This window comes from Prinia subflava, chromosome Z (genome assembly GCF_021018805.1).
Source record: "Prinia subflava isolate CZ2003 ecotype Zambia chromosome Z, Cam_Psub_1.2, whole genome shotgun sequence".
NCBI classification, from domain to species: domain Eukaryota; kingdom Metazoa; phylum Chordata; class Aves; order Passeriformes; family Cisticolidae; genus Prinia; species Prinia subflava.
In genome coordinates, this window is record NC_086283.1 from 31,860,141 (window position 1) to 31,873,127 (window position 12,987).

General features: G+C 39.2%; 1 protein-coding gene across 3 annotated transcripts in view; it reads left to right on the top strand.

The window, feature by feature from the left end:
• The window catches only part of GRIN3A (glutamate ionotropic receptor NMDA type subunit 3A), a 79,766-nt gene that overhangs the window by 31,943 nt on the left and 34,836 nt on the right, over positions 1 to 12,987 (top strand). For all 3 annotated transcript variants that reach the window (XM_063422721.1, XM_063422722.1, XM_063422723.1), the window contains 2 exons: positions 100 to 704; positions 6,505 to 7,552. In XM_063422721.1, the coding sequence (XP_063278791.1) occupies positions 100 to 704; positions 6,505 to 7,552 (1,653 nt within the window). The remainder of the gene's footprint in view (positions 1 to 99; positions 705 to 6,504; positions 7,553 to 12,987) is intronic.

The window sequence follows — 12,987 nt, forward strand, 5'->3', positions numbered from 1 at the left end:
AGGTTGTTACTTTGAACAAAAGGAGTGTATAAAATTTAATCAGACTCATTTGCTTGTGTCCAGCATATTTCTGATCGTTTTTCACTTTTTTAACCACAGAACCCCCTTCACCTGCAGATGAGTTTAGAAAACTCACTGAGTTCTGATGCTGATGTCACTTTCTCGATCCTTGCAATGAACAACTGGTACAATTTCAGCCTCATGCTATGCCAGGAGGAATGGAACATCACAGATTTTCTCTTCCTCACACAACAGAGCTCCAAGTTCCACCTGGGATCCATTATAAACATCACAGCAAATCTCACTTCAACCAGTGACCTTCTGAACTACTTGCAGTTTTACTTGGAGAGCATCAAAGACACAGCGTCGACCATGGTGATGTTTGGATGTGATATGGAGAAAACGCGGAGAATTTTTGAGATAACTACGCAGTTTGGTGTGATGCCTCCAGAACTGCACTGGATTATTGGGGATTCACAGAATGTGGAAGAGCTAAGGACAGAAGGTTTGCCCCTTGGTCTCATTGCTCACGGCAAGACGACTCAGTCAGTCTTCGAGCATTATGTGCAAGATGCCATGGAGCTGGTAGCCAGGGCTGTGGCAGCAGCCACCATCATCCAGCCTGAACTGGCTCTCATTCCAAGTACAATGAACTGCATGGACACAGATGAAAGGAATATCACTTCAGGCCAGTATTTGTCAATGTAAGTTGTACTTTTTAAATTTTTTCCTCTTAGGTAATATTTGCTGTATTGCAATAAAAATAATTTTCTTCCCCCTCCCACCATTCTCTTTGGGTTATCTATCATGCTGATAACCGTCTCTCACAAACACATTTGTTTCAGTATTTCCTCCGGCTTCTTTACTTCTGGGGAGATAATGAAATTTTAACTTTGCCACAGTGGGAGAGAAGCAAGAACTCCAAAATTCTGATAGAATACACTGTTCCACAGAAACAGAGATCACACAGTAAACATAAGATAGATTTTAAACTGTACTCTGAAACCTGAGTTTATATTTATTCATGTAAGGTGGGCTACTGTCAAATTTTCTGAGATTTTGGTTGTACAAACCACAGAATATTTGCACTATCTAAGTCCTTGGACAATATAAAGATGTGTAGTGGCCCTTGATGGTATGCTTCTATGAAAAAGAGAGGAAAAAGATGCATCTCCTCAGAGGGCTTCTTCTGGTGAGAACAGTCAACACACCAGAAGAACAAAGTCTTATCTCTACTACATGTTACTATATAGAAATCATTCCCAAAACTACTTGGGTGTTGCTGTCTAGAAATATTATAATTTTTAACATAGGAGTGGAAAACTTGCACAGTCCTTTTTGAAAACAGGCAAAAATGTCTTAGCTAAATACATAAATTCATAACTTAATCTACATCCAGTAACTGTTACATGTTTTCCCCCCATTACATCTGGTTTTCAACTTAAAGATTTTGTTGGATGAAGTAAGGATAAAAGCTCTTGAGGCTTTTTGTGTTTAACTCTTTTTGAAAAATGTAACTTTTTCTTAAATCTACATATAATGTAGATATATCTATATAAGATATATCTATATAAGATATATTTTGTAGATATATCTACAAAATAATGTATTAACAGCCTTGCTCAAAACATAACCATTTGAGACCCCAACATTTCCTTAGTCCACTCATCCATTCGGAGTCAAAAACTGTATTTCCAAAGGGTGAAACAGGACTTGGGAAATAAACACTGGACCAACTCACAATACACCGGTGACTTGTGATGTTTATTTTGCTTCATTATTCTGGATATTTTAACTAGATCATAACTGAAAAGTAAAAGCAGGAGGCTTCTTAGAGTAACAAGAGGACAGCAGTTTTATGAATAGGCTTTTTGAAGTTTGAAGAAAGGATAAAGAAAAAGGAAAACAAAAGTAAAACACTTAAATATATTAATGAAAAATAATTCATCATCGTTGTTCTCTGTAGAGAACCATTAGCTTTTGTTGTATTTTGGGAGACAATACGCAATCTCACATCGCTGAAATTTCTTTTCCCTTCATATTGGTAGAGGTATTGTGGCAGTGAAAGGATTGTGTGCTTCACCTTGTTTTTTCTTACATATTTGCTTGTGAACCCTATTAAAGAAAAAATAACAGGTTACAGAAATCCTAAATTGGTGCAGCTGTTGTAGTGTATGAGCAAGACCTGATGGCCAGAACTGTTATATTTGCATCAGCAGCATATCTATTAATTCTGACTAGTGCCATTTATTTCTCAAGTGTGACAAGCTGATGAGTGGCTTCACTGTGACCAACCTCGCCCATCTCCCCAGGGCTTTTAGGCGTTTTAGCCTCCAAAGATGAAACTTTTTTCTGCTGCTTAACTGCTCGTTTACTAATGAGTGTATTTTTCTGAATGAATGATAGTTCTTAATGAACTCATCTGTCTTGGTGTGAAGCCTTGGAGCTGCAGTGGGCAGGGATGGAGAAAGGGATGGAGAAGGGGATGATGGAGAAGGGAATGGAGAAGGGGATGATAGAGAAGAATCAGTGAACAGACCTCCACTGTCCCTCTCTGCAAAGTACGTATGAACAGCAGCCCCACTCTCTGGCACAGCCGGAGCTTCTTCTGCCAACCTTGATCTCAAACCTTGGCTGTGCAGACATTTAAGTGCACCCAGGAGCAAAATAATGAGCTAGTGCATGGCAAAGCATACTTATATTTGTGTGGATATGGGTATAGATGTACAACCCCCTGAAGATGTAAAATCTTCACTGTCCATTATTCCTCTTATAATGAGATTGATTACCTTATCTATTCTTGCCTGCTCATGGGAACATCCTTGGTGATGGAACAAGGCATTAAAATTTCAAAGCCTTATCTTGTCTTATAACTTCAATTAGTTTTACAGCTTTAACTCACCTTCTTGAGTATTTTATTGGCCTGCTATTTCATAAGTCCATAATATCAGAGAATGGTTTGTGTTACAACGGACATTTAACACCACCTCGTTCCACCCTCTTATGGGTAGGGTCAACTTCCACTATCCCAGGTTGCTCCCAGCCCTACCCAACCTGGTCTTGAACACTTCCAGGGATGGGGTAGCCACAGCTTCTCTGGGCACCCTGTGCCAGGACCTCTCCACCCTCACAGAGAAGAACTTATTCCCACTATCCCATCTAACCCTGCCCTCTGGCAGTTCAAAGCCATTCCCCCTTATATCTACTGGAGTCTAATAAGAACTCTCTCCAGCTCTGTTAGAGTCCCTTTAGGTACTGGAAGTCTGCTAAAATTTCTCCCCAGAACCTTCTCTTTTTCCCTGCCAATTCTAGTTCTTGCCTCCAGTACGCTTCCCAGAAAGAGAGGTGGAATATCCCAGCTATCAAGCTTGTGAGAAAATAGTTTCATCAAGCCATTCTTAAATATACTACAAAGATACTGCTACTGGAGAGTGATAGTACTGTTAGAGATCTGAGGAACAGTTCTTGTGACAAAGCACATGAGAAACAAAGCTGAAATGAGCAAATTACACACTTTGCACTCATTCAAACTGAAGTGACTGATAAAGCTCTGATGCAGATTATCATTGTGAACATTAGCTACCATATATTGACACAGCATCAAGAAAATTCATTCAGCTGTCAGACTTGAGGATCTGGCCCTTCACACTCTGAAATTTGTGCAGGCTGTCTTTCCATATAGCTCTGTCATTAGCCCTTCTAAAACAGCGCTGCTCAGATACTGTCAGCGTGTCTGTGCAGTACCCAGCACTTGTAATTCCCAAAGATTCACACTGGAGATTTCTAACTTAAGAAGCGTAGTCAGGGCCTCATATCTGTTTCCTAAAGTTATTGAGTAAAGGAGCTTTCACTTGAAGTCACTGTCATGAGTTTCACTAGTGCTGCTCAGAGTGCATGCAAATGCACAGCAGCTGCAGCTGCTTGCATATAAAACAAAGTGTCAAAATGTTTCTCCAGCATGGTTCTCATCATTTATTTTGATTTATGTTTTGTCACTACAAGAAATAAAGAACATGCAAATCAGTTGCAAAGGCAAGCCACAACTCAGTGAGGTGGTAAAGCTGTACATTTATATGCTGCTAATCTCTCTCAGGCATTCACTCCTAACGCAACTGCAGGACAGGTTCAGAGGGCTTGTTCTATAGGTGTGGTTACTTCTACTATGCAAGTCAGGGAACACTGTGCATTAATTCCAAATTAATTCTCATTCCACCTTCAGAAAATGAATGTAATGTATTATTCCATAGCTTCAGTTACTCCCAAAGCACTTGCTTTGCAGCATTCTCATGCCCAGGTCGTGCTGTATTAGAAATATGGGGCCAAATTCATGAGAACTTTGCAAACTTATTCCACCTGAGGACTTATTTCCCTCAGTTTTTGCCATTTTTGTGAACTGCTAACAGTGTTTTGTGCACAACTCCTAAAAAAATTCTCACGTAGGCCTATCTAAACACATGGAGTGGTTTTATTATTACTGTCATAGTGATGGCTTCAGCCTGCATACCCAGCAAAGCTTGTAAAGGAGTTGCACAATTTTTTACAGAGACTGAGAGAGATATGAGAGAGAGAACACCAAAACAAGTTTATGGGCACGTAAACATTCTTTTAGTGTTAAAGATTGCCTGCTGCCAGAAACTTTGTCTTGATAGTGTTTACACACACAAACTGGGAATTTACACCATCAGATAGGAAGCAAAGATTAGGATAGAAGGAGCTGGCAAACAATGGCAGATACCACTGATTAGTGGAGCTATGGTGTCCTTTAGCACTGAACTAAATGATAAAGGGTTTTAAAAATGAAGACTGCATTTATAGTTCATATACGTTTATATTTATAAATATAAACGCTTTTTAAAATCTGCTTTTTTAAGCATGATTTCCAGACACGGGTTAACACACGTACAGATCATCTGCTTTCAAGATGTGTGTATCATCTTTCTCCGGACTCAACGTACTCAAAAGAGACTGAGCAAGGACTGTGAAGCTGCCTCAGAGAAGGCTATCACACACAAAACTAAAGGCTATCACACACTCAAAACTAAAACATTTACTTCCATAAATTTGCCTTTGCAAAAAGGCTAAAATTTGTATGACCTTGTGACTTAAACAGTGCACAAGTTTAACTGCTGAAACCCCATCAAAATCATCAAGTCATCACAACAAAGTGTAGAGACCAGATGGAAGTATGCATATACACACACTTGCAATTGATGTCTCCTTTTCAAATCAATTTCAATTTATTTTTTATGCTCTGTAACTACTGATAAATAGTTTACTTAAAAGTTATGTCTTCCTTATTGAGCTGGAGTGACAGCCTTTATACTGCTTACAACATTTACTTTCATCCAGTTCTGAGGACTAAATTGAAGTGCTATATTCTGCTACAGCAGCTGAGTCGTCTATCTTCTGAATGCCTCTTATTAAAAAAAAATACACAAACGGCCTTGCACCATATTACCAGCAATTTAACAAGGTTGTTTTTAATGGAACCACTGTTGTAAGACTTGTGGAACCCCTGCCAAATACATAGCAGCTTCGCTGTTAGCAGCGAGCTGTTCAGCTGGTCATGGTGCTCAGACTAAAAGGGATTTTCTCTTTCTAACAGTAAATTCCTGCTCTATTCCCAGCTCCTTTATCCATTTTGATTTTAAACTCTTTGATGATAGCTTGCTAGAAGCTGAATACAACAGGCAAGCAGGACAATTACTAGCAAACACTGCCTTCCAATACAAGGGAAATACACAACTTTATTGTCAGTGTCTGGAATAGTAAAAGCCCAGAATTCTCCTTGCAAAAAGTGCAGTGCAAAACTGGCACACTTCATGAGATCTGATTCAATGGCAACATTGCACTTTTAAAAACATCACTTTTGCACATTTTTTTAAAAAATGCTTTTTCCAGTGTTCATTTTTGTAAGAATTAAAACTCACTGTCCTAGAGCAACCATCTTTCACTTTCTTCCCTTACTTTATTCTGAAGTGTCTAAGAGTGATTTACCAATGCCAAATTTGCATTTTTGAATCCAGATTGGTTCACTTGAGAGTGTTTGAAAGCTGTTGACAGAGCTTCAGTAGCCCATCATATGTTAGATCTTACTGAGATTATAGCATTTTTCTTGGAAGGACATTTCATACATAATTACATTTTCATATATATTTTTATCAAGGAAAGTGACAGTGGATCTGGTGAGTTCAGCTTAGAACTAACTTGTGTTTCATCAATTTGTGAGGCAAAGGTAACTAAAAATATTACTGTTCTTGTACTCATTTTTCCTAGTAAGTAAAAAAATACAGCTTTCCCAAGGAGTTTTCATTTGCATTAGATATTGAAAGGGGGCATCGCCATATAATTTAGTCATAAATTATGTGGCTGGATTACTGTGCCATAGGACCTATGTGCTATTAATGGTCCAGGTGTTCAACAACATCCCCACCCTACTCTCTTCAGCATCAATTCATGGTTCAGCTGTCTGCTTCTGATCACCCTGCTTTCTCCCTCCAACAGGTTTTTAGCCAACACAACTTTTGATGGTCTCAGTGGCCACATTAAGGTGAAGGGCTCATCCATTGTCAGCTCAGAAAATAACTTCTTCATCTGGAATCTACAGCATGACCCTGTCGGGAACCCGATGTGGACACGCCTGGGGAGCTGGCAAGAAGGGAAGATCATCATGGACTATGGGATATGGCCAGAACAGACACAGAGACATAAAAGTCACATGCAACACCCCACCCGCCTGCATCTGAGGGTGGTGACTCTGATTGAGCATCCCTTTGTCTTCACAAGAGATGTAGATGATGAAGGTCTTTGTCCAGCAGGACAGCTGTGCCTGGATCCACTGACCAATGATTCAGGTGTGCTGGACAACCTGTTTGAAACTCTACAAGGGGGTAATGACACTGTTGCCATTGAGCTGAAGAAGTGTTGCTATGGCTACTGCATTGATCTGCTGGAGAAGCTGGCTGAAGATATGAACTTTGATTTTGACTTGTACATTGTTGGGGATGGAAAATATGGTGCCTGGAAGAATGGCCACTGGACAGGGCTGGTGGGAGACCTTCTTGCTGGTACAGCTCACATGGCAGTGACATCATTCAGCATCAACACTGCCCGAAGCCAAGTGATTGATTTCACCAGCCCTTTCTTTTCAACCAGCTTAGGGATCCTAGTGAGGACCAAAGACACTGCAGCTCCTATTGGAGCTTTTATGTGGCCACTTCACTGGACTATGTGGCTGGGTATATTTGTTGCTCTTCACATCACAGCTATATTCCTCACCTTGTATGAATGGAAAAGTCCTTTTGGAATGACCCCTAAGGGAAGGAACAGGAACAAAGTCTTCTCTTTCTCCTCTGCCCTCAATGTCTGCTATGCAATTCTGTTTGGAAGAACAGCTGCCATCAAACCCCCAAAGTGCTGGACTGGAAGGTTTTTAATGAATCTCTGGGCTATTTTCTGCTTGTTTTGTCTGTCAACGTACACAGCCAACTTAGCTGCTGTCATGGTGGGAGAAAAGATCTATGAAGAACTTTCTGGAATACATGACCCAAAGGTAAAGCATGTCTGATATTATTAACTCAACCTTTTCTTCTCTCCACTCAAAATTCACTGCTGCATAATTAGTAGGTTTTTTAAAAAATCAGAAAGTGATCTTTGTGGAAAACTGTGTTTTCAGTTACCTAAAACCTTGTGGCATTTCAGGAGGAATGTTCCGTGAGATAGGGCCTTTAAACATCCATAAAGGAGGTGTTTAATGGTGTAGGGGGAAGGATTTAAAAGATTGAACGTGAGGAGAAAAGTGAAGCAGTCTGGTGTTGTCCACTACAGAGATTAGTGGGTTCAATGCAGATTAAGGGTTTAAGTTCAGTTCCAAGTTCCCTTTGACAGGAGCTGCTTAAGTCAGTTGGAGGTTCAGGTCATCCTGAGAGCTACTCAAACAAAACAACTGCAGAACAAGAGGAAACCATTGATTCTCTAGGTAGGATTTTTCAAGCATTTTATTTGTCATAATGCTTCTGGCAAAGGCATTGCTGACAAAATTCCCCATGAATGCTGTGTGAAATGTAGCAGAACTTAAATATTTTGAAAAATCCTGCCTTATGCATCAAAACAGTGGAATTCACCTTACAAGTAGTCAGGCATTTGACTTGCAGTATTGCTTCTACTAGGGAGCTATCATGGGAGGAGATGAGCAGTGTTGTAGACAACTCAACTGCAAAGAGCTTGGACTTCCCAGAACTTCTTTCACCTGCTCTGTCCCCCTTCCCAAGGGGTCTTCATTTGGAATTTTGGTTCAGTCATTTTATAAGACTATTAATTTATTTGCCACTAAGCAGTGATCCAGAAATAAGAGGCAGAATGGCTTGTAGAGAGAATAGACAGCTGCAGGTGGCACCACAGCATCCTCTGCACCTGACAGTCACTCCAGGGGACATGATGGCAACAGAAGATTTGTCTTGCTCATGTGGCACTTCCTGCAGTGAAGGTGTGATTGTATTACCCACGGTTTTTAATTCATGACCTAACTGCTGTTAAAAAAACCATCCACTATGTGTTTGTCTGAAGGCACTGAACTGATAGATTATTGTGCCACTGTAAAAAAGTAACTTTAATAACATGAGAACAGGGCACCTGTCTTGTTTTTTGAAATTGTGTGAATAAATGGTACATATTTCCTTCCAGACAACGAAGGCCAGGATCCATGTCTTACATTAGTGAAACCTTGCAGTCAGACTAATGACCAGACAGTTTGGACTTTGTGAGTGCTGTGCCTGACTCATTCTCTGTGATGTTAACTAGATGGTTTTTACCAAAACTGTAATAAACAAAGAACAGCAGTTTTTTGGCTGATCCAAGGCGCTTTAAATTTGATTTATGGCTTAAAGCAAATTGACTCCAATTAAGTGTCATTCTCCTCCCAGCAAAAAAATGTTTAATATTACATCTTTATCAATATAAGTCACAGAAGTCCATTATATGTAGTTTCTTCAATGCGTTCAGAAGAAGCTGTTAGGAGCTTTCAGCTGAATTTTCCCAGCTCCTGGTGTATCTCTGTTACCCTTTTTTGTGAAGCCACAATGTTGGTTTGAAAATTAGATTAGTCCTCTACTCTTTGCGTCGGCATCTTCTCACCCATTAAATCAAATTGCATCAGATTACATCCCATTTTTCAGCATAATTATTGTGCCTACATGTGGAGTTTTTAAAACAGGTATTGGGAAATTCCTGCAGCTCCAAAGAAAACTAAATTATTCTAAAGCTGCGCTGTTGACGTTCAATACAGAACATTGAAGTACGTCAGGTGCTGCAGATACAGATTTTGGTCCAGAACAGAAACACCGATGACTCCTGGTTGGTAATTTCAGTGATTCCATTACATTCCAATACTAGCTTTTCCTACAAAACCACTTCCCTGCTTTATGGAATAAACATAGTCCTCTGAGTTCCTAGTTGAGAATAAGTTCATTATATAGTAACAGTTCCCTTTGTGGGAATAAAGCAACACAATTTTAAGAAAGAAGATCGTCTGCCATTGCATGAGGTGTAGAATAGTTTTGTGTATGTCATTCATGCATTTGTCTCCAAAGTCTTAGTCTGAAAGAGGAGTTGTGATAGAAAATGCACTGGCTTAACCTTTGCTCACACAGAGTCTGAGCTGTGCCTGTTCAAACTTCTCAAACTTCTCAAAGAGTTAAAGCTTAGGTATAGGTAATGTTTGGGCCACAATAGTCACACAGTTACAGGCATCACATTTTAGTTAGTTACTTAAAGCATTTTTTATGTGACTACAAGATTTTGTGCTTTGGTTTTTCTTGCCAGATATATTTACCTCTTTCTTTTTACTGGTGGAGACTCCTTTCAAAAAGAAGGCAGCAAGAGGGAGGAGTAACCTTTTTAATTAAAATATACTTCTAAACATCCTTCTTCTGCTTTCAGTATGCATCTGACCTTTCTACTGTGCTTTTGAAATTTATTGAAAAAACAAAGCCCAAAATAGAGGAGCAGCCTTCTCGAGATGATGTAAGATACATAATTTCTTCAGGCTGGTATTCATAAACACCAAATCCCATCTGAAGCTGTGAAGAGTTCAGAAGGACAGAATTAGAGCTATCTCAGTTGGAACTTCAAAAGCACTAATGGTATAGAAGAGAATACAGAAAAATCGTCAAGCTGCTGAAAGAAGGAGCAGTCAGCAAGACAGGAAAGCAGTGAGATGAAGGAGAATTAATTTACTGGAATATGTCTTGAATTTTGGAAACTTATGTATTTTCTGTGTAAGAATCTTAACCAGGGCAGGTCACTAAAGCCACACTTCTCTAATGTTCATCAAAGGTGGTTACCTCCTTTCCTAGGAAGTACAATAGGAGCCAGTAGATTGTAGAGATCTTGAAGCAATGTCCTGTCAGCTTAAGATCTAATTCTTCTAAGAAAATGGGCAGGTTTGGGCCACAGCTGCCCCCTCGCCACTCATTTTTTAATTATATCAGTTTTAGACATCATCTCTTGCCAGTGGAAACTAGCAAATAGAGCTTTTGTGTCCACTTTAACATCAGCCTCTTGTTTGAGAATCAGAGGATAGCTACAGGATGAATTTTCTGGCTGCCCACATGGAACATGCATCCATATACTGAATCCCTCTTTAAGAAGTTCTCCACAGTACATGGCAAAGAAATTTAAAAGCTTGTGTACAGACAGAAGAGCTAGGGAAAAGCCATCGTATTCGTATCATTTCATCTAATTTTATCCCTTATTTCATTTAAGTCATAGAGGTTCATTTCACTTTTTCATTTAATGTCACCTCCTATGTTGCACAAAAATATTATAATATTATTCTTTGTCAGAGTACCTGGCAACCCAGGTACTCAACGAGAGTTGAGTTCTTTCCTAGGTTTAGATATTCCTTCTCTAGACATGCAGACCAGGAGCCTGCCCTCGGGATCGTTGATCACAGAATCACAGAACAGTTTGGGTTGGAAGAGACCTTAAAGAACACTTGGTTCCACCCCGCTGCCATGGGCAGGGATACCCTCCACCAGGTTGCTCAGTTATATATAATTTACTCTTTGGTACAAACACGTGTAAGTCTTGGAAAGAAAACATTTTACTCTGCAAAACAACTCATGGCAAGTGATTCTGTAGTATCTCCCGAGACAGTGGAGGGTTCTTTGTGGCAAAGGAGACTTTGGCTTTCTGGTTTTTCATGCAAGAACACATATTGGAGATGCATCATGAAGTCCTGAATGTTTTGGGTAGTTCAGGTTATTTGAGGCAAAAACTTCTGGAAGCCCATAGGACAGAAGAAATATTTCAAATATGTTAAGATGGAAGCAAACAACAGCAAAAGGAGAAGAGCTGGACAGATTTTCCATAAGGTAATCCCAAACCTGACCTTCCTTTCTGAAAAAAAGTGTTGTTCTTTCAACAACTCAATGAGCTTTTTGGGTACTCTCTGCCCATTGTGACTTTTGTGACAGCTGTCTGCTTTTCTTTCCCATCTTTAGTACACACTTGAGTAGCCATGCCTGTTCATTTACTCTTGTTATGTTTTTACTTCTCTGAATCATTTTACCTTCAAAAATATCCCTTGACAGTGGTAAAGTTCCTTTCTGTATTATATTTTGACAAAAATATTGAACCTATTTCGCTTCATTTGACAAAAACAAAGGCTACTCTTATGGGTCTCATCACTAGCAATTTGACTGCATCATCTCTGCTAACTTTACATGCCTGCAATGAAGACGTATTATTTACTCAGTCTACTGTACTTCTACAGTTATAGTTTGTACAGGTAGGCTGCTCTTAAGGCACTGGCTTCAAAAAAAGATCGTCTAAACCATTCTTTGGAAGTACTTCCTTCTCTCTACCATGGATGATGGTGTTTTCAAAACTCACAAAAAGGAAAAAAAGTGCCCCAAACAATACACTGCAGACAACTACAGTTACTCTGACAAGTTCCACCCAGCAAGTTCTGTAAACAACCTTGTTGTGCACTGGGATTAGTCCCCACAAATCTCTGATTTTCTCCTAGTTCGGTACCTGAAGACTTTTTCTTATGAGATGCCTATCTCTTTATTACAAAACTAAGCACTTTGAGTGATCCAGGCAAGGTATTTATGAGGCTTATTTCAGGAATTCAGTATGTACAACCACCCAGATATTTGTATCTAGACATATAAAACGTGAGCGTGTAAGCTCTCATTTCTGATTTATCAACATCTCCATTTAATTAAGGCCCTTATTATATCAGTTGAATACTTTAGTTACTTGTATTGAAACTGTCTGGAAATAAAACTGACAAGTAACTGCAGATGAGCTTTAGCAACACTAAATCATAGAAGAAGAAATGTCAAACCACTCTACAGAATTTGTTCATCACTAAAAGCATGATTCAAATAGTCCTTCTTTTAATGATATTTTCCATTGAATTTAGAAATTCTTAGAGTTAGGCCATTAATGCATTGTGTTTATTGGTAAATTTTCTTCTTAAAAAAGGATTTTTTATAGGAATGACACCAGCAGAAGTTACTGCTATGGTCTTTCACTACAGCAGCCTGAGATGGATCATTATAAGGGACATCACTAGAATTGCTATGTGTTAAATAGAAAATGAAGTAACATTTACTTTATATGCATTAAACGCATTAAATTGTGTAGCAAAAAATTAAGTTACAAACTCAGTGGAATTTAAAGAAATCTTACTGCTGTCATGGGGTTTAGTACAGGACCACAGAGTTCTTTTTACAATTAAAAGAAGAAACTACCGGGCATGTGTTTTTATGAAGGAAGTTACTGGGCACCGGAAGGTCATGAGTCACAATATCACAGCCTGCTAATTAATACATGTTTTTTTCTGAGCATTAATGAGTCAGTGAACGATGTGAACTCAAAGGACTTTCAGTGTTACAGAGAGTGAAGTGAAAAACTAGCACTCAGGCCTCTGTAGAGCCACAATGGCTATGACTTTTGTGAACCTTAAAAAATATTCTC